The sequence below is a fragment of the Vombatus ursinus genome, unplaced genomic scaffold (genome assembly GCF_900497805.2).
Source record: "Vombatus ursinus unplaced genomic scaffold, bare-nosed wombat genome assembly UNPS02014781.1, whole genome shotgun sequence".
NCBI classification, from domain to species: Eukaryota; Metazoa; Chordata; class Mammalia; order Diprotodontia; family Vombatidae; genus Vombatus; species Vombatus ursinus.
In genome coordinates this window covers 486,043-511,697 of record NW_020954559.1, presented here as the reverse complement: position 1 = coordinate 511,697, position 25,655 = coordinate 486,043, and the positions used below count along the sequence as shown (strand labels likewise).

General features: G+C 37.1%; 1 protein-coding gene across 1 annotated transcript; it reads left to right on the top strand.

Annotated features, from left to right (window-relative positions):
• The first annotated feature begins 2,866 nt into the window (after positions 1–2,866).
• Positions 2,867–25,298, top strand: SLC10A2 (solute carrier family 10 member 2). Its single transcript, XM_027866672.1, has 6 exons — positions 2,867–3,276; positions 13,033–13,151; positions 17,049–17,137; positions 19,400–19,575; positions 21,031–21,188; positions 25,171–25,298. Exons 1-6 carry the CDS (start codon positions 2,867–2,869, stop codon positions 25,296–25,298), a joined length of 1,080 nt encoding a protein of 359 aa, XP_027722473.1.
• The last annotated feature ends 357 nt before the right edge of the window (positions 25,299–25,655 follow it).

The window sequence follows — 25,655 nt, the reverse complement described above, 5'->3', positions numbered from 1 at the left end:
AGATTCTGCACATTTAGGAAGACCACAGGGGTCAGGAAAAGTTTAGGTAATATGAAGTGTTTACTCATGCCCAGCCTATCATATGTCTACTCATTTATGCACCCATTTCTCCTAATTTGGGATGTAATTAAAGTGATCTTCAAATAAGTTATACACTCCAAAGATCATGGTCTAAAGACATAGTCTGAAATGCAACTTCTAATGATGTGTTAATTAATTTTAATTTACTCCAATACTTAGATTTAGAGCCTCTTGGGTTCCACATGCAAATTTATGTAAAAACAATGTGAAAATTAGAAATGCATTGTACTTGCAGCTTTTTTTTAAAATAAGAATGTAGCACTCAGTCTAGTAAAAGCAGACTGCTCATTTGCAAGTTGTACATATGCAAAATATTCTTTCTCTAAAAGACTGAAAGTTCTCCTTAGCAAATCATCTATGGCATGAAAAGTTTCATGCTGACCCTCACTTTAGATCTCAGGAGTGTGAAAAAGCTGCATAGGATATCAATATAGGGTACCCAGCACCTCGTACGGTGCTACACAGTAGAAATTCTGTAATTACAATTGCCTGTTCAGCTTATAATGGAGTTATTGAACCATCTCCTACTTGAACATTTATTTTAGAATCCTGTTATTCCTGGAGAGTCAGTGTGGTATAGGGGAGAGAGAGTTGGTCTCAAAACCAGAAGAACATGGCTGGGTTCAAGATCCACCTTTGACACATACTGGATTTGTGACCCTGGGCAAATCACTTAACCTCTCACTGGTATAGACAACTCTTTAAGATTATAAATTGTGAGAAGGTACCGACTTTCACTCACAGGAATTTCCTCACCTGGAAGTTCTATTTACCAGTGAATTCACAGTTCCAGTCCCTATTCCTTATCCTTCCCTGGTAATATCCTGACTATGTTATTGAACTCTGTACGTTGTGTTTTGGGAAGAATATTGATGAATTGGAGTAGATCTAGCCGCAGATGAGCAGGTTTACGAAAGGACTGGAGACTATGGCATTGAAGGACAGATTGAAGAAAGTCAGAATGTTTAGTTCAGAGAAGATTTAGGGGAAACATGACAACTGCCCTCGGGTATCCCACAATCTCTTCAAACTCAATATATTCTAAAATGAGCTAATCTGGCATCCCTAACGTTTGTCTGATGTTACTATTTCTACCAGGGGCACCATCCATTTAGTAAATAACCTGTGCTTGAAACTTTGGTGCTATCTTTGCCTCTCCTCTTTCCCTCATATCCCATAACTAATCAGTTACCAAGTTCTTTCTATTCTAGCTCAGCAGCATGTCATATTGTCCCTGCCTCTCTAATCCCACTGCTAATACCCTAGTACAATCTTTCTTTACCAATTACCTGGACTATTCCAACAACCTCCTAACAGTTCTCCCTAACTCCCTTTTTTCATTTCTCCAATCCAAATAAATTTCAAATGCCTTAGGCTAGCATTCAAGCCTTCCATAATGTTGCAACATCCTATCCTTCTAACTTTAGCACACATTATTGCTCTTCATGCATTCTGGTCAAATTGGATTGTACAGTTCCCCATGAATATATTATTAACTTTCTAGTTATCATACCTTTGCTTATACAGGGGGTGGGGAACCTGCAGCTTTGAGGCCACACGTGGCCCTCTAGGTCCTCAAGTGTAGCCCTTTGACTGAATCCAAACTTCACAGAACAAATCCCCTTAGTAAAAGGATTTGTTCTGTAAAATTTGGACTCAGTCAAAAGGCTGTTCCCAAGGACCTAGAAGGCCACATGTGGCCTCAAGGCCACAGGTGCCCCACCCATGGTTTACATGGTTCCTAGAATATCTTTCCTCTTTTCCTATTTCATTCATTCCATCCTTTAAAGACCTCCTCCAATACCATCTCCCCAATCCCTATAGTCCAGTTCTGACCTTTCTGCCTTGAACCTTTCACATGGCTTTGTTTCCCACCTCTCTAACTCACTTAACATGTATTGCTATAACTTTTAATTATCACTGTGCATAACTCCTAGGAGTCTATATGTTTCACCAGGGCAAGTTTAGTGTCTAATTTAAATTTTGTCTCATCTTGCACATCACACAGTGCTTTGTAGTACCCACATAGTGGTACTCAATGAATATTTGTTAAATTTTATTTTGAATTCTTTATTCCTTTTTCAATTATCCTTTCACTTTCTGCCTTCTTACTATGACTCTATAAAAATCAGATTCTACTACTTTAACCTAAATCGCTTAGACTCATCCTTTTAAATAATTTTATTGCCTTTATCACACTTATCCAGAATCCACAATGGCTCTCAGAAGTCTGACTATGTTCACCATAGTCCTTTCTATATCTTGGCCAGGGCTGTTGTAGCCCTTAGGTTTGCAGAAAAATGGGGCCAAAAAGTTTCCAAGACTTAGATTTACAACATGAAAACAACCTGTGTTGGGTTCCTTTCAAGTGTTATCAAAAAAAAAAACAAAAAAAACTACATTCAGCAAAACTTTCTACCATTAAACATTAACATAACTTTTTTTTTACATGACATAGTTCAATCTCATACCAATAAATGATTAATTGAAATTCTCTGTCCATAACCAATATTTTTTTCTGGAATTTTATGATTCATAATTTGTGCTGTGTCATAATAAGCTAAGTTTTGAAACTAGTATTCGTGAAGTTCAGGTATTTATTGTGTCTTTTATTGCTTGTTAGGAAGGTTTGTTTTTTTTTAATAGGATGCCAACTGACACGTGTTAACAAAGGTTTAAAAGTTTGAAGTAGTTGTAGGAGGCACTCCTTTTGCCTCAGCATACAGCACAGATAGCATTCATGAAACAGCTTCTGTAGATCTAATCACCAACCACCAGAACAGCAATGGATGCTTCTGCTTGGCCAACCACCATAACAGCAATGAATGGTTCTACTTGCTCTTCTAATGCTACTATTTGTGATGAAAACTCCTGTGTGTTGCCTGAGGATGATTACAACAGAATTCTAAGTACTGTCCTAAGTATTGTTATTACCACCATGTTGGCTTTAGTGATGTTTTCCATGGGTTGCAATGTGGAAATCATGAAATTCTGGGGTCATATAAAGAGACCATGGGGCATATTTGTGGGCTTCCTTTGCCAGTTTGGAATTATGCCCCTCACAGGCTTTATCCTCTCGGTGGCCTTTGACATCCTCCCTATCCAGGCTGTTGTAGTACTCATCATGGGCTGTTGTCCAGGAGGAACAGCTTCCAATATTTTGGCTTACTGGACTGATGGTGACATGGACCTGAGGTAAGAGAAACCAAGTATTAGTTTGTTGAAATCACATTGAATTTATCATTTTAGAAGTCTATACGTAACATGCTGAACTCTGAATGAATCTACCATTGATCTAACTCATGATTAAGAAATTAAATAAGGTAAGACACATGCATTTCCTTTGTGCTGCTGACAGGCTCCTTGGCTTCAGAAGCTGTTCTTTTGTTGTCATCGTATTAAACCTGTTTTCACTGGTGGAAAGCCAGTCAATTATTATTTATCACTGAAAGGGAAATCATAGTTTCTGAAGTAAAAGACCTTTTCCAAACCACAGGATTCAGTCAGTGAAAGATTTCAACATCAAAAATGGTGGGAAATGATGGTAGTAGTAATAGGGAACAAAAAGTGTGTTCACACTAAGTTAAAATAGTTGTTAAGAAACAAATTGTGATACGATAGTGAATAGATCCAGTCCTCTGGGTTAACTAGTCTTGTCTTTGGAGGTAAAATCCTAGGCAAAAATGTACCTTCTACTCTTTGAAGGGAGGAAGGGAAGCTACAATATGCTTCTTTCTATTTTAATTGTGATTACTTTATTCTAAAATAAACAGAAAATGGTTTCTCTGCTTCCCATAGAGTTACATAAATTGCAATATTTGTTCAATTCATCATATTCCAGTCTGAACTAGCACTGGGAAAAAAAAAAACTAATAGAAATAAGATGTGGCAGTAGAGTGAATAGATCAGGAATTTTAACATCAGAAGCCTGAATAGGCAAAAATTTATTTTTCTGTATCTCACAACACACCATTCCCTTTGAAAAATATGCATTTATACATAACATCCAGGTGTTAAAGTAATGTGAGCTTATCAATACCATATAGTAGGCAATCAGGCCTGTTAATCACCAGCTACTGTACTTGGGAGAGAGGATTGAGAAATGTATGAATTAGATCTCAAAAAGCAGAAACTGCAGCGTATATAATTGTATATGCCAAGGACAAAATGCCAAGTGAGGAAGAAACTGGGAGCTAATTCCACAAGCTTTGTCTTCCTTCCTTTCAGTTCTGTCATCACTCCCTCCTGAACCTTGGGTGAGAACTAAATCTATTTCTCCAGGTCACCTCTTTTCTCTAATAAGGAAATACAAGGCCTATCTCGCTACAGAATTTCTTAGTATGTTTAGTTTATATGCATGTCTAGTTTGCATGTGAAGCTGCTATACCAAGAAGTCTCTATGCCAATTTGGCCTGGAAACCATTCAGTTATCTTAACCCATCTAGCCTGACTGGAGTATATTTGCATGAGAATGAAGATTTAGCACAAATACAACTGCTCTCCCAGAAAATTGTAATATTTTCCTGAAGTAGCATAGTTTTCCAACACAAGCATTAACCGTGTTAGAAGGGAAAAAATATCTCATCTTTTTTAGACACCTCTTATATACGAATTTTTAGGATACTTTATTTGTATAACTATTGAGATGGCCATTCCTTTCCAGCAACTGTTTTGTGCAACCTAACCAAATGTTTCTGAGATAGCTGTATATTTTTAAGAAAATAATTTAGTTTCCTAGAAGGGATGATATTAATGTGAAAATTTTAAATATCAATATTTTAAAAGAAATTATAGGATGCTTATGTAACATGTTCTAACCATAATTTTAGTAAAAGATTTTAAAATGGGAAATTAAAAAGAAATCTGTAACAATTCAGATATATCTGATAAGCATGATATCTAAGATATGCCAGCTAACTAACACAAATATGTAATACCAAAAGTTATTCCCCAATGAAAGGATAAAAAGGCATGTATTAAGTACAGAGGACCATGTTAAGCCCTGGAGACACAAATACAAATGCAGAAACAGCTCTATTCCTTAGGTGCCTACATTTTATAGAGGAGACAATGCACAGAGTAGAGTGGTAGCCAGGCAGGGGAACTTTGTTTCAGAAAGTTATGGGTATGATGAGTGGTAGGAAGATGAAAAAAAATTCTCAAAAGTATTATAAACCATTAGCAAGCATTTGAAAGATTCTTCCAAATCACTAATAATGATAAGGGAAATGCAAATTAAAATAACACTAAGATTTCACTTCATACACAAATTTGCAAAGATGACAAAATATGGGAATAATCACTTTCGGAAGTTTTTTTTGTTTTGTTTTGTTTTTTTGGTGAGGCAATTGGGGTTAAGTGACCTGCCCAGGGTCACATAGCTAGTGAGTGTTATGTGTCTGAGGCCAGACTTGAACTCAAGCTCTCCTGACTGCAAGGCTGGAGCTCTATCCACTTCACCACCTAACTGCCCCTGGAATAATCACTTTTGGAGGAACTGTGAAAAGAGGTACACTAATATAAAACATGCTTCTTTCTATTTTAATTGTGATTACCTTATTCTAAAATAAACAGAAAATGGTTTCTCTGCTTCCCACAGAGTTACATAAATTGCACTATTTGTTCAATTCATCATATTCCAGTCTGAACTAGCATTGGAAAGTCTGGGCATTATGAAAATCATCTTAAATTATCCTACAAAATGGCTGAAATGACTATAATCCCTTTATTAGGTATAAAATTCAATGAGGTGAAGGACTGAAAGGAAATTTCCATATATACCAAAATCTTCATAGCAGCACTTTTGATGGTAGCAAAGAATTGGACATGAAGATGTCTATTAATTGAGGAACAGGTAAACAAGGCATTCCATATGAATGTAATGGAATAGTACTGTGCCATAAGGAAGGATGAATATAAAGAATGCAGAGATGTATGGAAAGACGTGTGAAGTGATGGAGAAACAAATGAGCAGAATTAGGGAAATGATATAGATGATGAATGCAGCAATATAAATGGAAAGAGTTAAGAACAACAACAAAGGAAACTGGACATAGGGTAGTTCAAATCAGCATGCTTGACACCAAAGAAGAAATATGTGAAGGCATCTCACCTTTCTTCTTTGGAGGCATGGGGGAAGGAGGGGACCTATTAGTATCAAACACTATATATTCTGCCATACTCAGTTAATATGCTCCTTTTGCTGGACTGTTTTTTTCCTCCCCTTTTTTTCTTTTTTATTCTGTTACAAGGAATGACTTGCTGGGGAGACGATGGGCGAGTGATATATTCAGTAATGAGGATGACAAGAAAACAAAAAAATATCAATATTTTAAACAAAAGTTCTATAACGTTTTCTAGCAAGTACATACTTTCTACATCTAGTAAAAGACTTCAAAATGGGAAACAAAATAAATCTGTGAAACTGTAGGGAAAAACACAGCTTAAACCATTTCTCTATTTGTGTAAGCCTCTCAAGTAATCAGAATGTGCATTGGAATGATAATGAGAAATGAGGTGCTAGACAATTTAGTTTGAATTATAGACACAATCCTAGAAAAATGCCCTAGTTTCCCAAAGAGGTTAATAGCATTTCAAGCCTGAAGAGACATTAGAGATCATTTGATCCAACAGCCTCATTTTACACATGAGGAAACTGAGGCCTAGCTAGCGGAAGGGATTCTGCAAAGGTCCAACCACCAGTAAGCAACTGGGTTAGTTTGAACTTAAGTTCCCCGGCTCCAAATCAAATACTTTTTCTACAATACAATGCCATGGGTAATATTGTATCAGAACAGGTCACCTATCTGGAATTCAGCCAATAGGCAACTTAGCCTACACAAAATTGAATTTCTCATCTATAAAATGAAGGGGTTGGACTAAATAATCTCTAAGATCACTTCCAGATCCAAAGCCTATCTCCCTATGATCCTAATACAACTAAGAACCAGGAAGTAGACTTTAAAGGTCTCTAAGCAACCAAAATGAGTGTTATAAAGTCCACACAGTTTAGCTTATCCACTTGACTCACAGTAAAGCCCCTTACAATTTCACTAATTTCTCTTATTTTATATATAATACAATACTAAATATTTATATGTAATGCTAAATATATAATACTAAAACATGGTTAGCTGGTTTCCTAAAAAGTTAAAATCCATTAGAAGGGTGAAAAAGGACCAGCAACTCATAGGCACCTTGCTAATAACAAAAAGGAAAAACTGAAAATTAAGGGAGCTAGCCAGAAAACCATAAAAAGTAAATGAAAAAACTGACAAGTCAGTAATTATTTACTTCTATATGGGCCTTTCAGTTTTATGAAACTTTCCTTCCTCTCAACAACTGAATCAGATAAGCAATGCAAAGTATTATTATATTTAATACATGTGTTATTAACTCTCTTTTACATTCAGGGCAACTGAGCCTAAGAGAAGTAATGTGATTTGCTCTTGGACATATAGCTAATGACTGTTTGGGCTATGGTTAAAATCCAGGTCCCCAGCATTCTTTCCCCTATGGGGCACTATGTAGGAATAACCTTAAGCTATCCAGAAAATTCATTCTCTGAGGGAAATGGAAAATTGAGTTTTTACAGTCACATATTCAGAAATAAAATTCATCTTAGAATTTTATATTTCTGTATTCAAGCCATCTCTCCTGTGACGACCTGTGCTTCCAGCTACTCCCATTCCTCCTCTGACCTGCAGTTTGTAACAGGAAATGCAAAGATCAAGTCAAAAGGTTGCTGCTCCCTAGACCATGGCTTCATGGTAGAATCATTTGAAACCTTCATCTCTACTTTTGAGTCAAATGCCTTTTCTAAAGCCTAAGCTTTAGACTAGCACCTGTGAAAAATGTAAAAGTCCTATTTGAAAAATATACCTGCTTATGATAGAATAGAGTGGTTTGGATGACTTGGAGTTGACTTCAGGAAATGGCAAACTATTAGAGATTTAATCCAAATGGAAATTATTTCAAGGAGATCTAAAGTTAGCTGCAGATAGTTGATTAGCATTGTGTGATGGTATCATTTAGGGGAAATGCAAGTCAGAATATTGGCGCAATATATGTCACTGAAAACCCCAAAGACTCCTCAACATCATAGACTTATGACATCTGAGTATCTTAGGACTTAACCCCTAAATGACGATTCACTAATATTTCTTCTTCTAACTCACTGTCCGAGAGGATCCACTCTGTTATCAGGTAAATTCCTAAGTTTGGTAGCAAAAGCAAGTCTGCAACCAGCTTGGGATGGCAGGGAAATTTCTTTCTTCTGTAGTTTTCAGAAGAAACCACTCCAGCCTTGTTCCTTCCCTGGCATTCACACCTGGGACCAGTCATATGTCTTCCCTGCCTTTCTAGGTATTGAAGTAGTGAGGGAAAGGGTGTAAAAGAGGACAGAAGGGTAGCTTCCTTTAGTTGGAAGAATCAAGAAAGGCTTAAATACCAAGTGACACTTTCTACATTTGATGAATACTATTCTCTTTTTTTCCTTCATCTTCATTCCCTTTTGGATAACCTATGTTTTTGTAGCCTTTCCTTTGACCCCTACCTTTGATTTATTCTTCCCCTTCCTTCCATTGACCAATCCATTAATTTCTATTGTTCCTTATCACTCTCTCCCCTTCTTTGTGGAATTTTGCATTCTGTTTCATTTTCTCTTCCGAGACAATCTGTCTCTCATCTACCTTACTTCTGTTTTTATCCTTTAGGACCTTCTCTCCAGTTTCAATGCTAAATCAACTTTTGCCAACATTATTCATATAAATGTCCATCAATTGACCAATAAACAAGCATTTATCAAGGACTTCTGTTGTACCAAGCACCATACTATGCCCTAGAGATATAAAGAAAAAGCAAAACCAGTCCCTTCTCTGATGGGGGAGATGACATATATAAATCAGTGCGCACAAGATAAATGTAGAATAGATAGATGGTAGTTTTAGAGAAAGAAATTAGCTACTCTAACTCTTGAAGGTGGCTCCTTTCCTCATTCTCCATCTTTAATTTTTCATTTTATATTGTTTTATTTCCCTTTTTGTTTTCATTGTTCTGTTTTTTTCCTCATGTCTCTCTGGTCTACACATGCTAAGATCCTCACTCAGCTGCTGCTTTTCTACTTCAAACACAATGACCACCACGTTCATCTTCTGTCTACCTCCTCCTTCAATACTAACAGATCCTTATTTCTCCCTCCATTTATTTCTTTTCACAGACTTGCTAGCTAACAGTTAATAGAGCTATGGTACTGGACTTCTTTTGTTTTTCTTTTTTCTTTTATCTCTTACTTTCACAGGTAGTTTTGAACTGTCAACCCACCCCCCACCCCCCGGCCTGTCACCACCAACACCACCCTTACAGCTTTTCAAATTACTGCTTTAAAAAAAAAAGAATTCTTCTCCTGTCATTCAGGCAAGCCCTCTCCTCCTTAAAGTTCCTCATTTGTGCCTTGTAGATTTTTGCAACAATTCTATTCAATATACTCTCTCCCCAACTTCCTGTCATTTTCTTTTCCCCCATGACCCATCTCATCCTACCCTCTTCTCTATCTTGAAAATTATAACATATTTGATGACTTCTCCCACTCCCATTTCTTCCTTCCCACAGGTCTGCAAGGTATTGCTCTATCCTGTTCAAGTCCCTCCACACTTTTGCTACAAAGCCTCTTAATAACAACTCAGAATTGAAGACACCTGAAGAGAAAATTAAAAAAAACTAAGCAGAGAAATAGAAAAAAAGTCTAAAATTTCCTTATTTCTTTTTTTTCATATTTCATATCTAAATGGAATGGTCCTACCACCCCAACAGATTACATCACTCAGGGAAACAACAGGATTGATGATGGGTTTCTTTTTTTATAGTATTACTAATATTATTCTTACTACCAATGAATGTTGTTTTGTCAAATTATTCTTAACTGAAACCAATAAAAGAAAGAAAGTTATTCCTAAAAATGAACGAGCAAGGAGGACCATTCTCCTGAACAGTCCTTTACCTTTATCCTCCCCCATTCCCTTAGGTTAGAAGGTCTAGAACTGTGATATCATATGCATAAGGAACTCCCAGATGAAGAAACTCCCTCCACCAATCCAATCTGCACCTTCTCTGAAACTTACGTTCTTAGAATATAGCCTATAGAGTTGCAAGACTAAGTCACTTGTCTAGGACCACTTCACCAGGATATATCAGAAGTGGGACTTGAATTCAAGTGTTTTTTATGAAGAGCTTCCTATTCACTATTCCAAGCTCTCTCTCTCTTTTTTTTTTAGAAAATTTGAGCTACCTACCTATGTATGAATAAGTGAATTAAAACAAAAATGCTCATCTTTACTTAAAAGAAGCCTCATTTTGCTTACCTTAATGCAAAACATTTAGCCTTTTTCCTTTGACATATGAATACACACACACACACACACACACACGTAGCATTATTCTATAGCCACCATGTTTTGTTATTTTCTTGTGTCCCACAACAATAGAGGAATGGAACCTGTTATCATTCCTAATATTCTTAGAACACCTGCTACTATCAGAGGCTCTGTTCCAAGTAAAGTGGAATGAGCCCTGGAGTTGGAGCCAGAAGAAATATAGATTTCAGCTCCAATCCTTACCAGTTGTATGACTCTGGGCATGTTGTATAACCATTCTGAGCCTCATTTTCCTCACCTGTGAAGTGATTATGATAGTGCTTGCAATCCCTAATTTCATGAGGCCGTTGTAAGGAAAGTATTTAGTAATTTCCATATGAATATGAATTATTAGTAGTACACAACACTACTGTAATGAAATGGTTGAATCTGCATATCTGTAATAACAGTTGTGAAAGTTTAACCTTTAGAAATAATTATTATGGTATACCAGAGGCTGCATGGCAATGATACAGCAACACAGATCTCATAGCAAATTTTCATGGCTCAGTCACACATTTTCTCAGGCACATTTTCTCACAAAAACATACATTCTCCTGTGGCTGACCTTAAAAAGGGGTGCTAAGATCTCAGGAGTTCCAGGAAAAACTCCTCAGTTCAAAATTATTTCCCTTACTATCCAACACGTACCTGGAATTCTATCATTAAAGATTTATTTACTTGGTCTTTGAAGGGTTTTAGTTCTTCTTGGAATCACTGAATGTTATCCAATGTCCCCTTTTTAAAATACAAATGCCCCTGGCAAAAGTAATACTACACCCTTACTCTCCTGGAAATGCATGCTTTAAGTTTCTATGGAACCATATGCCACCACCAAAACACAGCTGTTTTCAAGATACTGAGTTCTGGCAGTGGAGGAGAGCTGTCCACAACTGAAGCTTATTCAGAAAATCAAGAGAATTAGCCAATTAGCTCAGAAGTACGCCAGCAGAGGTCATCATATTGAATGAGGCAAATTGAACTCATACTTCTTTGAATGAGCTCAAATCTGTTGGCACACCACTTTTCTTAAATTTCTGCTTGACTGTAGACCATATTTTCCTGTTTTGGCCCTTGGATTCCGATATTACCATTCTGTTAACCTTCACTTTGAGATCTTAGAAACACCAAATGCCTCAAGCCCTTGCCAGCTTCTTATCTTGTGGTTTGGATAACTGAATATTGTGTCTGTAATGGCCCTCCTCTTGCTTCTGATGTCCCTCAATGAGATATCACCAATGCAGACTAAGCTTGCCCAGACAAAGTCAACCAGCTAGTATCACACCACAAATAACATTATAATTAGCTATAGTCCCTGACCAAGTCTGCCACTGGCCTTGCCCCTGGAATGAATCTGGGAAACAGTACAGTATCCACCATGGCTCAAAGAAGCCATGCTTTATTCAATGTCAGATGTCAATGGTCTGAAACTTCATCTTACACGATATTTCTTATAACTATAATCTAATTCTTTTAAATTTTATCTTTTATGATCATAGCATAACAGAACCTAGAACTTGAAAGGACATTAGTGGGGCAGCTAGGTCCTCTTCAAAAATGAGGAACAAATAGCAAGCAGCAAAACAAGGTGGTGTAGCAGACAGAGCTCCAACCCCAGAGTCAAGAGGTCCTGAGTTTGAATCCAGCCTCAGATACTTAGTAGCTGGGTGACCTTAGGGAAGTTGCTTAACTCCAATTGCCTCCAAAAAAAAAAAAAAAGATATTAATGATCAGTTCAGCTGACTCCCTCAATTCATAGAAAAGGAAATAAGGCCAAGGAATATGAGATAATACAATAGAAGTCCTATATGGATGTGAAAGAGCCCTATTTGGCATCAGAACACCAAAGTCTAAATCCTGGATCTATCAGTGTAGACCTTGTGTAACTTTGAGCAGGTTACTTAATCTTTGGGCCTCAGTTTCCTCATCTATAATATTAAGAGATTGGATTTGATTATTTCTAAATTCCTTTCCAGCTTAGACTATCATTAACTATTATTTCTCTCTACTCTTGTTTAATGCAAATTTTTAAAATTATATAATGCCCCCAGAAAATGCTTTCTTGGAAGGTCATTCTCCTCCTGGGTGGGAAGGTGGGGAGGCATCCAGAAAACTCCTTTGATACCGATGTGGAATGATCTAATACTGAACCACCACAAGAATCTTGATTGATATGAACTACAATCATTTTACTGCTCTGAAAAAGATCCCAGGGAGAAGGGGCCAAGAGACACTTGTTTGTGCGCATTGATCTTTGATCTCACCAGGGTTAAGCTGATATTAGCTGATTTCTTAGTGACACGTGAGAGTAAAACATGTTCCTGGTGAAGGAGTGATAGAGTAAAGAGAAGAGGGAGTATAACGGAGAGGCAGGAGAACACCAAAGAACTGCATGCCATGTAAATATCTCTGCACACTAAAGGATGCTACTGCTACTGATTTTGTAATATGAATTGCAAGGTCTGGGGGTGGGGAGGTGGGGACACTTTCAATTGGAAAAAGGGCGAAAAAGATTCAAATTAATGTGTTCATTTCTTCACAGTATCAGCATGACAACATGTTCCACCCTGCTCGCCTTGGGAATGATGCCTCTTTGTCTCTTTATTTATACCAAAATGTGGACTGATACTGGGTTGATTAAAATTCCCTATGATAGTTTAGGTGAGTTTTTTTTTTCTCCATGTGATACTTTAATGTTTTTCTAAACTGTTTTTCCTTTCTCTAATTTTCCAGGTTGTGTTTTACTGTTCATTTCTACTAATTACAGGCCCTTCCTGACTTTTAAAGTATTTCTAATATAGAGATAGGAATATATACTCCTGATACACATATATGAATACATACATCTATACGTCTGGGATAGCAGAAAGAACAGAGAGAATAGAAACTGGATTCTAGTCTTGCTAGAATCATTAACTATGTATGTGATCTAAAATATATCAGTTAACCAGACCAGGCTTTATGTGGAGATGAGTAAGAGCTGATTGTGAAATATTCAATGTGAGCATTTACACCTCAGAAATCAGCAATTGCTACAAATCAGGGCTCAGTTCATTGTCTTGTTGATTGTATAGTCTTAAGAAAGTGTTACTAATTCAGATTAAATTAAAAATATCTATGCATACATCCCTTCAATCCTCAGCCTGGTAGATTCACTCCAGACAAAGATAAGCCCAATCAGTGCCATAGTCTTCTCTGGTCTGCTACACAAAATTTAGAATGCCTGGATTTTCTTTAATAGGGAAAAGGTCTTTCATTCCAAAATTAGTGATAATTGGCAACAAAGCTTAAGATATGAATGTCTGACAGAAGTAACACTAGGCTTAAACCCACACTAAGGTATAAGTAAAATCCAATCCTTTTCTAAGAGTAAGTTTTGATAGAGGAGAGATCATGAGGATTGCAGACATATGAAAGGAAGGGAAACATTGTGGGGGGGAATGGAATCTGTGGCTGCTAAAGACAAGTATTTCCTTCTTTAAAACTTAGTCTAGTTCCAACCCTAAATTGAATGTTCCAAATTTTGTTCTATCAACCATTAAATAGGAATAATAGACTCCCCAAATGACCTATAGAAATCCTTACAACTGAGGATAAAAAAGTTAATAATGTGAAAGTACCTATAAAATGTTTAAGGCCCTATAATTATACAAAGTATTATTATTTCCTGGCTTCTGTCATTTAAGATCCTCCTCAAACATGTAAGAATCCTCCACAAGTCATCAAATGGAGTGAATGAGGACTCTGATATTCTCTCAATCTAAATCTAGAAACTGCTCTGGAATTTTCATAATGCTTTGTTGGGGGTACAGGGAAGGTAGTGAGGGAAAGGGTGAAAACATTGCAAATAAAAACATCAAAAATAAAACCAAATCCAAAGGGAAAAGCTACACTATAGAAAGTCACCAATAAAAGCTCCTGAGATATTTTTCCACTCTGTATAAATAGCATGTATGACTCATGTAATCTGCCACTAGTTGGCTGCAACTGGTCAAAGAACTCTACTAATAAGCTAAATGTTTTGGGTTCAATTCTCCAGTGAGCTAATTAGTTTTGGTATATGTTATAGTAGATGTTCTACCCACTTGCAAATGCATTCAAGTGTTCACAAGAGAGAGAAGGTAAGAAGGCATGCATGAATTAGTAAAAGAATCACTACTACAAGCAAAATTATTTAAATGGCAAGCCTTGTCAGTAATTAATATGACAGTAGTCTTCCCCTGGTAAATAAAGAATTATTGAATGGAAGGCTCTGTGTGGAACATATATGTATTCTGTATGGTGCCCAGCACATTGTAAAAATCCAATAAACATTAAATATCCCAATATCTGATAAAATTGGAATATAAGGGAAGACAGACTATAAAACTGTCATCACTAAATATACACAGAAAACAACTATTAATTGTACTTTGCCCCTCTCCATTCTTTCTCTCTTCTTCCTCCCTTTCTTCTCCCCAATTCCCTTTCTTTTTCATCTCTTATCTCCCCTGAGATTCCTTTTTTCCTTCTTAATTACCTGGCTTAAATCTGCCATTGATATCTATTTAACTCTACTTTGAGAAACTCAGGGCTAAACAAGTGACTGACCCCTGTTTAATCAGAAGAGATAAAAGCCATAAAGAAGGTGATTTTTTTTTCTTTTGTACTAGAGTAAATCTTTTCTATCACAACTCTGCTTATTTTAATTAAAGTTCCCAGCCTTAGACTGCTTAGAATCTGCTTCCAAGCCTGAGTGCAATTTATTTCACTAGCAGCCATGAATTCTGTGTTATTGCATTATTATATCTGAGTCTCTAAAATGTTTAAAGGAAATTGAACACCAGAAGAAAAAAAGGGGAGACACAGGGAGAAGGGAAGGAGAGAAAAAGGGAAAGAAAGAGAAGACAAAGGAGAGAATAAGAGAAAGGAAAGAAAAAAAATGAAGGAGATAGAGAGGAATAGAGAAAAAAGAGATAAGAAAAAAAGAAGAAGGAAAAATAAAGAGAGAATGAGAGGAGAGAGAACATGTGAGGGAAGGATAGAGAAAAAAAGAGAAGAGTGGGGGGTGGAGAAGGAAGGAAACTGTGAACCCAAGATGCTGTGGCTGCTAGAATGGAAGCATGGACTGGAGAAATGGCTATTGAATAATATGTGGAAACAAAACAAGAACAGCAGTAAATTGAGCACAGTGAAATTGAAGTATACCTCTGTTATCTGGCTGGGAGAACGTGTCTGCAAAGAACTGTAATTACTTGAGAGGTTGCCAAATAGATTATCTCAAGAAAAAATTAAAATATGCTTTCCCTTCTAGTCTATCACCTCTAGGCCATGGATTTGATTGTAGCTGAGTCAGTGATGCCCTGGAAGTCATTAGCATGTGAGGGTCTTCAGAATACCTTATAAACTTTGGCTAATTTTGCATGCATTCATTTCCCCACTTCCAGGAACAGGGCCCTCATTCCACATCAGCTGTTAGCACAAACTCATAAAAACAAAGAAAAAAAGAAAATAGCACAGCCCACAGAAGAGGACCCTGGACTTGGAGTCACAAAGAACCAGAATTAAATTCTGCCTCAGACTATTTGTATGACCCTGGGGAGGTCCCTTAACCTCTCCATGTCTCAGATTCCTCATCTGTAAAAGGGGATGGAAAGGCCTCCAACATCCCTTCCAGCTTTAAATTAATGAACCTATGATTTTTCATTCTAGGAAACTAAGTTCTGAATCAAAAGGAACTCCCCCTTCTCTCTTTTTAAGAAATGTTAAGGGCCAGCTAAAAAGCATTTGTATAACTGAACTTAGACCAAAGGCAGTGCTAAGGAACAGTGATATTAAAACATAGAAAAGAAATTTGGTAATTGTATAAAAATGTCTATAGGGAGAATATTTATATCCCCAGCATTACTTATTTAATTCTTTTAATGCCAGGGATATAAAGTGGTTTAGTGACTTCCCCAAGGCACTAGTAGTAGTAGGAGGAGGAGGAGGAGGAGGAGGAGTAGTGGTAGTAGTAGTAGCAGTAGCAGTAGCAACAGTAGCAGTAGCAGTAGCAGTAGCAGTAGCAGTAGCAGTAGTAGTAGTAGTAGTAGTTGTAGTAGTAGTAGAAGACTTTATAAAATGCAAAGCCCTTCAAAAATATTATCTCATTTTATCCTTCCAACAATTCTGGGAGATAGGTACTGTTATTATCCCCATTTTATAAGGAAATTGAGGCAGATAGATATTAAATGAATTGTCTGGGGCCAAGCTGCTAGTAAGTATGTGAGATCAAATTTGAACCCAGATCTTTTTGACCCAGCTCTCTATCCATCGTGCCACCTAGTTTACACATTTAGTATGTGCTCAAGGGAAGATTTGGTTCTTCCTGATTCAGAATAAAGCTTTCTATCTACTACTCCACATTACCACTGATATCATTCAAAGGATCATAGATTTATAACTGGAGAGGACCTTAGCTATAGAGGAGAGGGACCAGAGAGAGTCTCCTAAGTCCTTTCAAGATGTTCTTCCTCTTGTATCTTTTTCTTTCTTTGCTATCTTTGTTCTCAACAAAGTTTCCCTTTTGGTTATTTCTAGGTATTTCTTTAGTTGCTCTCGTCATTCCTGTTTCTGTGGGAATAGTTGTCAAAAACAAATGGCCAGAGAAAGCCAAGATCATCCTTAAGGTAAGAGTCCTATGTAGCATTCCCCACACAGACAAATGACCAGACATCATGAGAGAAATTATTTTTTTTCTTTAGTACCACTAAAATATCTTTTATCATGTTATATGTTTTTCTCATGGGAGGGGTCTAGAAGCTTCCCAGGCTGCATTTCCATGTACACTATTTTTCCATCAACACAACCAAACTATATTTCCATAACTATACATGAGGAAGCTGTGCCCCAATGTGCAAAATGGTGCCTGGCATTTTATTCTCCTTAAACTACAAATCCAATATCCTTCATGAAAATAAAGGAATTTCACATGGAATGTGAATGAACATGAAAAGTGTTTGATATTTTATTGTGCTTTACACTCTCTGAGAATTTGGAAGTAAAATCTCAGCCACTGAACTATATAACAGCAACAAGTAGGCTTAGAAAAGGAAGTGATTGACAAAATGGGCTACAGAAAATTCTCCAATCAACTTCCTAATATCCATTAAATCCTTGTAAAACATAGATAACGATAAAATAAAATGCAACAATAAAAATCTCCTACAGACCTTTATAGTTTTCAAAATACTTTCTCATATATTACTTTATTTTACCCTCAGAATGCAAGGATTATAATCCTGTTTTGCAGATGAAGAAATTTAAATTTCACAGAGGTTAAAAACTTTGGAAAAGTTACATAGCTAGGGAGTGGTAGAATCAAGATTAGAACCCATATTTCTTAACATTTAATCCACTATGATTTCCACAAATCCTTCAATGTTTGATATCTTTTGAAGTCTTTAGGAAAAACTTAAACAAGTCTTTCCTTTTTTTTAAGGAAATCCTCAATATATGGCAAGAGTTCCTAACAATGTCCTAAAGTCAGTTGAGTTTCTTCAGGAGTTAATGAGCTTTCTGTTGGTAGAGATCTTCAAACGAAAGTTGGATGAAAACTCATCCAGATGTTAGAAAGTATTTATCCTTTGAACCATGGTTAGGTTAGATTGTCTCTGAGATCCCTTCCAACTCTGTATTTTTATGATATTGAGGTTAGCATTAATTAATATTCCCAATCATATGAGCTATTCCCTGCCCTCAGCTACATTGGGATACTACTAGCGTTTCTCCAGTTTTTCCAGTCTGGCTGAAGAATAATACAGGGGAGCAAGATGAAAGAGAGAAGTTGTATGATAAGGGACAGAGCTTTGGGCCTAGAGTCACAGGAGTTGCATTCAAATCCTGACTCTGCCTCCTTATTATCTGTGTGATATCAGACTTAACTTCTCTGGACCTCCATTTCCCCACAAAAGAGTTGGACTAGATGGTTTTTAATGTCCACTTCAGATCTAAATCCTACAAATCCATGATCCTTTGGATAGCATAGCTATCATCTGCAAACAAAGAAGACCTAGAAGAGTTCTTTGGCAAAAGTGAAAGAGAAGTGACACAAGAATGGAATGGTGTGACATCAAAATAGTGGAACGGCAGATATGAAGGGTAAAAAAAAGAGAAGCTGCAATACACAAACTGAGTAATCATCTCCAGACTGATTGTAAATGAACTGTTTGTATCTATGATCACAAAGTCTCAAGGTCTAGTCTAACCCCTATTTAATATATCAATCCACTCACTATTTCTCTCATGAAAACATGGAACTGACTTCAGAATCTTGAATGGCACTATGCAAGAAAGTGACTTTTTTTTTAACACCTCTAAATATAGAGGAAAAATTGCAGTTGTTCAGGACTAGAATCTTGAGATCTTAGCTTAATTTCTGTTGCCCTCTGAAACAGAAGTTTACATTGGAATACTGCTTGGAAGCTTACAAAGCACTTTGACTACATGATCATGTGTAATTTTCGCTGTCATGCCAGCAACATTTCTTCTTCCCAAAGACATTGAATTTGAAACTTTGCGAACTTATTCATACAAGTTCTGTATTTGGTTTTCTTATCCTCCTGGAGTCTCTTCAACATTTGTTAAAACACTTCAAGATTTAAAGGTAGGCTGCACAACTATTATCATCCCCATTTTCAGATAGGGAAAATGAGTTTCAGTGAGGTAAAGTGACTTGTCTGTTAGAGAAAAGAGCTAAGACTCAGTGCCAGAACCACTGTTTCTAAGTCCAGGAATCTTTCCTACTTTTTATAACACCACTCTGCTTCTAGGAAAAACTACAAAGGATTTATCTCCATGACTTTTAGTTTGACAAGTTACCTATTTGAATCTGGTTATTTGGATTGATTACATGCTTTTCATATAGTGCATTCTACCTCTTTTTTTTTCAGGTTGGTTCCATAACAGGTGCAATTCTCATAGTGGTCATAGCAGTGACTGGAGGCATATTGTACCAGGGTGCCTGGATTATTCATCCTAAATTGTGGATTATAGGAACCTTGTTTCCTTTCTTTGGTTATCTACTGGGCTTCATCCTGGCTAGGGCAGCTGGTCAGTCCTGGCAGAGGTACATTCAATTTGGTACATATTTCTTGGAGATAACTCCCGAAATTAGTCTATAGTTCAGAATATAATGATTTCTCCTCCCAACGCACTACCCCCAAGGGAAAAAAAATTATATGCATTCATTGATTATACCTAAATATGTAAATGACAAAGAAAAGAAATACTGACTCATTCTGTTTGGGCTCCTTTTCTTCTGAATCATTTAACACATTGTGCAAAGTCACACTCTTACATTTCTATGCATCCTGACTCTCCAGCTAAGGGCTTGACAAAAAGCCGATTAATGGAACACTATAATAACTAAAGGCTCTTCCAGCCAACAGGAGTTCATAGAAGTATTATCATTAAAAGATCCTGAATATTAGAACTCAGGGTGACATTTTTGAGTCTAATGTTTGCTCACGGGGAGGAATAGGTATTTCTTCTAGTACTCCTCTGTCTAAACTAGGAGTAGGAGAAAGAAGCTGTCAGAGTTGGTGGATAGTCAAGGTTGGAAGACAAAGTAGAAACAGATTAATAATAAAATAATAATAACCAAATAAAGCATTTTCATAGTGCTTTAAGACTTGCAAAATGCTTTACAAATACTTCATTTCATTAGCCACCTTGGGAGGTAGGTGTGTTATTATTAACCCCATTTTACAGTTGAGGAAGCTGAAGCAGAAAGTGACTCTCCCAGGGTCACATAGCTATCAAGTCTCTGCATCAGAATTTGAACTCAGATCTTCCTAACTCTAGGTGAAACATTCTATCCACTGCATCTCAGAGAAGTGAGTAGAAAACCTTGAGATAGACTTTCTCCACTCTTTAGCAACAGAATAAAGATTTAGAAACAACAAAGAACCAAAAAGGTAGGCCCTGTCAGTCTTCACATCAGTCCAATACCCACAATTGACAAATTCAATTTAATGTCCAAAGAATGACAGCATCAGTTAATTGACATGTCTGTATTGAGCACTTATGTGCCCTCCACACTGAGGATGTAATTGAGAAAGATAAAGTGATGTCTATGCCACATGAAAATGCCCGTAGAAATGAACATCCATATGTATAGTCCTCCCAGAAAGAATGTCGCATAATGGAGCAAGGACTAGCCTTGGAATAGTAAAGACCTGGGTTCAAATTCTACCTCTGACATAGACTAGTTGGAATCGTAAAGACCTGGGTTCAAATTCTATCTCTGACATAGACTAGTTGTGAGCAAATAATTTATCCTCTCAGTGCCCCATTCAACTCTCTAAGACTATAAGTTGCAGAGTGGTAAAACGGGATTCCTCACTCAGAGTTCCCTTCACTAATGGAATCATAGGTCTGGTAAATATAAGTTTATAAATACATAGATATTTGTGTGTTTTCATAGATGGATGTACATTTATGTATGTGTGCATAATACATATTTCATAGCATTTTGAAAAACTAAAGTATTTTCTGAACATTTATTTTCATTTACCCTTAGATGTCGTACAGTGTCTTTGGAAACAGGAATGCAGAACACTCAGCTGTGTTCAACAATAGTACAACTGTCCTTCTCCCAAGAAGAGCTTAATCAGATGTTTACCTTTCCACTCATCTACAGTATTTTCCAACTTGGGATGGCAGGAATATTCGTGGGAAGTAAGCAATATCAATCATACTACATTCTGATACTCTTCTTTCCAAAATCTTGGAATTGCTGAAATGAGCTTCATCTATTCCTTGGTTTTTGGCAGTTAGTTTTGCAAATAAACACAGCAGGTGGGGGGAGCAGCCCATAATATTATTACCATTGCCCAATTGCAGATGGAAAGGTTCCAAGTTCAGCAATGGGTTCCAGTAAGAATTGTGCACATCCTGTTCTAAGTGTTTAGGGAAGTCGTGCTGTTCCTAAGTGTGGCATGAGCAGTCATGTAAGTAAAGAGAACTTGACTGAGTGTAACAGACAAATAAATAATTAATTGTCTAGGTATGTCAAGGATAATTTACCAGGAAACTGAGGCTGTGCCTACAAATACAGATTGAAGAAGATCAAAATAATTGGGCACCCCTAAGTCCCACATTCCCCTGAAATCCAGGTATACAGAACCAATACAGCCCATGGGGGGTGTTTTACCTGAATAAATTCAGAACCTTCCCCTGATTTTCCCTTACCCCTTGGCATATTTAGGTGGATAAAAAGGTTAGGTATGTTATTTTTATCTTCTCTCATTTCCACCCCAAACAATTTGTTTTTTTCCTCCTCATTTTCCAAAGACTGATTTTTTTTCTTCATTTTCATATCTTTTAAAATTTCATTTTTCTATTGAAGAAACAGAAGGAATTTAAAAAGCTTCTTAACATTTTAATGGGGAATTCAGAAAAGGTGAAAGATACTAATAATGCAGATGTTAGGCTATGAAAAGCTCTTTAAGGCCTCAAGCTATGACTGCTTTCAAAAAACAAAGGAAGCCTTGGATACAGTATATCTTCTTTGCCTGTAGGTTCTAATCACATCATGATATGCCCTCTTGGCTCTAATTCTCTCACCATACAATCTCATTCGAACATAGGTCTATTTTTCCAAATTTCATATTTATTACTCTGTAGCTTTCATTGAAGGAAGAGATTTACTGTAATGGGAAGAAAGATGGAAGGAAACACACATTTATTACACATTTATTATGTACCAGGTACCTTGCACTTAATAAATATTATTTGATCCTCACAACAACCTTTGAAGGTAAGTACTATTATTAAGCCCATTTTACAGTTGAGAAAACTGAGGCAGAGGTTAAGCGATTTGCCCTGGGTCAAATAGCTAGTATCTAAGGCAGGATTTGAAGTTCAGGTCTTCCTGACTCCAGACCCAGCCCTCTATCCACTGTGCCACCTAGCTGTGGATAGGAAATCTGAAAACCCAAGTTCAATTTCTGGCTCTATTATTTACTAACTGGGTAATCTCAGCAAACAGGATTTTAGTGGGCAACAAGCCCAAAATGAGTCAGCACTCCACTATGGAAACCAAAAGAGCTAACTTGCCTTACGCTATGTTAAGAGAGACACACTGTCTATAGTAAGGGACCTGACAGTCCCCCAGTTTAAAAAAAAAAAAACAGTCCCCCAGTACCTTTTGCTGGTCTAGGATATTGTGTTCATGTCTGAGCAACACATTTTGGGAGAGACAGTAACAGACCCAAGCGGGTCCCAAGGAGGGCAGCTGGAAGGGTGAAATAGCATATGCAGTGTGAGGATCAGCTAAAGGAGCTGAGGATGCTGGAAATGGTGAAGACTGAGGGACGACATGGTCTTCCCATATCTGTGAATTTCCGTGTATGGTCCAAAGAACTTAAAACTTAAATGTGGGAACAGACTTCAGAGTTCATCTAGTCCATCCTGTGCCTGTTCAACAACCCTCTAACACATCATTGGCCAAAATGGTCATCACATCTTCACTTGATGACCTCCAATGGCAAACATTATCACTTGTTACTCTAATTGTTGGGAAGTTTTTTTCTGACCATAAGTCTTTTTTCCCCCCGTCTCTCTATACCTACTCTTTTTGTGATTTTATTACCCCTACGGACTTAATTATCATATTTATGTAGATGACTTCCAAATCTTTGGAGATATATACTCAGCCCCAATCTTTCACCAGAGCTCCAGTCCTTATCAGTAAATAACCTGCTCAATATTTCCTTCTGCATGCCCCGTGGGCATCTCTAACTCAACATGTCCAAAATGAAGCTCATTAATCAAGTTGTATTGGGATTTGAAAGCCAGAAGTTTATATAGTTCTATTCTGATGCCACTGTCAAGGCAGATAGGTGATACAGTGAACACTGCAAACAGGCTGGAGTCAGGAACTCCAGGAAGTCAGCCGTTCAGTCACATCTGACTCTTCATGACCCTGTGAACCATAACATGTCAATACTGTCTTTGGGGTTTTCTTGGCAAAGAAACTGGAGTAGTTTGCCATTTCCTTCTCCAGGAGTCAGGAAGACCTGAACTCAAATCTAGTCCCAGACACCATGCTAGATGTGTGATCCTGAGCAAATCATTTAACCTCTGTTTGCCTTGGTTTTCTTCAACAATAAAATGAGAATAATAACAGCACCTATGTCTCGGGGTTTCATGAGGTTCAAAATAATAAGTTCATAAAGCACTTATCACAGTGCCTGGTACACAGTAGATGCATAATAAATGTTTGTTCCCTTCCCTTCCTATTATTTCATGAGATGTCCAGGCCATGCTCACTTCACTCTGGGTTCCATGCCTCACTCTCCAAACTTCTCTATCTCCTCACCAACAGTCCCCTCCCATCCTTTCCAGCTCTACTTTAATATGTTGCATTAACCATCAGAATGCATGTTCCTTGAGAGTAGGGACTGTCTTTTTTATTGTATTAGTTATCTCCAGAGTTTAGTATATGCCAGGCACATAGTAAGCATATAATAAATACTCTATCACTGATCTAATCTTTCCATCTATTATTGGGACTTAGAAGTCACCCTACTCTCTTGAAGGGCATACCAGGAAAATTCAATCTCAGGCAAGTCCTACCAAGTTTACAAAGCATTTACTACAGGCTTGAGGAATAGACTTAACTAATTTCAGAAAGGATCATCTCTAAAAAGTTGACTACTGGATGATAGATATTTTTGACCACAATAAACTCCATGAAACCATTTTCTAAAGCATGAAGAGACTGAGATATGTGTTGGTATAATTAGTACCAAATTGATGAAATCATGGATTCTTTAAAATATATAGAAAAGGAGAAAATGAAGAACCATTTACTAATTTTTAAACAGATATTTTTACCCTCTTTTGCAGAAAAGGAAACTAAGACTCAGTTCAAAGGTCAAATTTCTCCATGATCACATAAACTAGCAAGTGCCAGAAACAAAATTTGAACCTGAATCTTCCTGAGTCCAGGTCTAAAATTTTGTCTACTCTGCCACCCTCTAATAGAAAAAGCACTCAACTGGAAAATCTGAAGAGCTAAGTTCTAGTCAGTTTTTGGATACCTCACCTCAGTTTCTTTATCTGATGATTAGATGATTAGATAATTCGATCTTTTAAAGTTCCTTCCAGGTCTAGTGGTCTATAATGTACTCCTTCTAGATAGTCCCAACAGCTCCTCTACTACTCTGGAACACTGAGCAAGTCAAATGACAATGCTTTCTTCCCCTTCTCACTTCCTCGTAATAAGATGAATCATTACCATCTCACAAGGTATTCGCATTTGGGGGTTTTGTCCTTTTCTGCAGAAAAATCAAAGGAATTATTATTCTTTATAATCAACAAAGTCTTACAAAATGGTTTTCTTGCTGACGACTTTACATGAAAACTGTGCTTAAAGCAGGCATTCATTCTCACATGTCACACAGTAGCTCTGTACTGTGTCCTACAGGAGTTCAGGACACCTATGCATGAGCTTCAGTCTCAGTACACTCTCAAAGTACTCTCTCTAAGTGTTCCCTTTACTTTAGAATATTCAGTGACCTTTCAGAAATGCAAAAGTATTTTATGAGTGAAAAATCATGTTCACAATCATTTCCTGGAATATTTGCAGCCTACTATCAATGGCAGCTTTCTGTTAGTAATCTTGAATGTGTGCATATGTGTTTTTTTTTTCTAGTCTACATCTTTTACAAGAAATGGTCTGGCAAAACTAAGACGGAATTTGCAGAAAACAGCAAAAATATAACAGAGTCTGAGCCATCCAATTGTATGCAGAATGGAGGCTTTTCTCAGCAAGAAGACTAGACTCCAATGGAAACAGAAGACTTCCATGGAAGATGTTTGTTTTGTAACTTCTTTTAAAGCCTTTGATTTGGTAAAACATTTGACCGGGAAAAAAAAGGTAAGTGTAAGGGGCAGCTAGATGGTGCAGTAGATAGAGCACCAGCCCTGAAGTCAGGAGGACCTGAGTTCAAATCTGGCCTCAGACCAAACACTTGACACTTACTAGCTGTGTGACCCTGGGCAAGTCACTTAACCCCAATTCCCTAAAAATTTAAAAAAAAAAGTTAAGTGTAGGTTTCTGATTGAAGCCGCCTATTGAATTCCGTGATAACTTACTGGTGGTCCTGTTTTGATGTTACAAAGATTTGTCAAGAACAG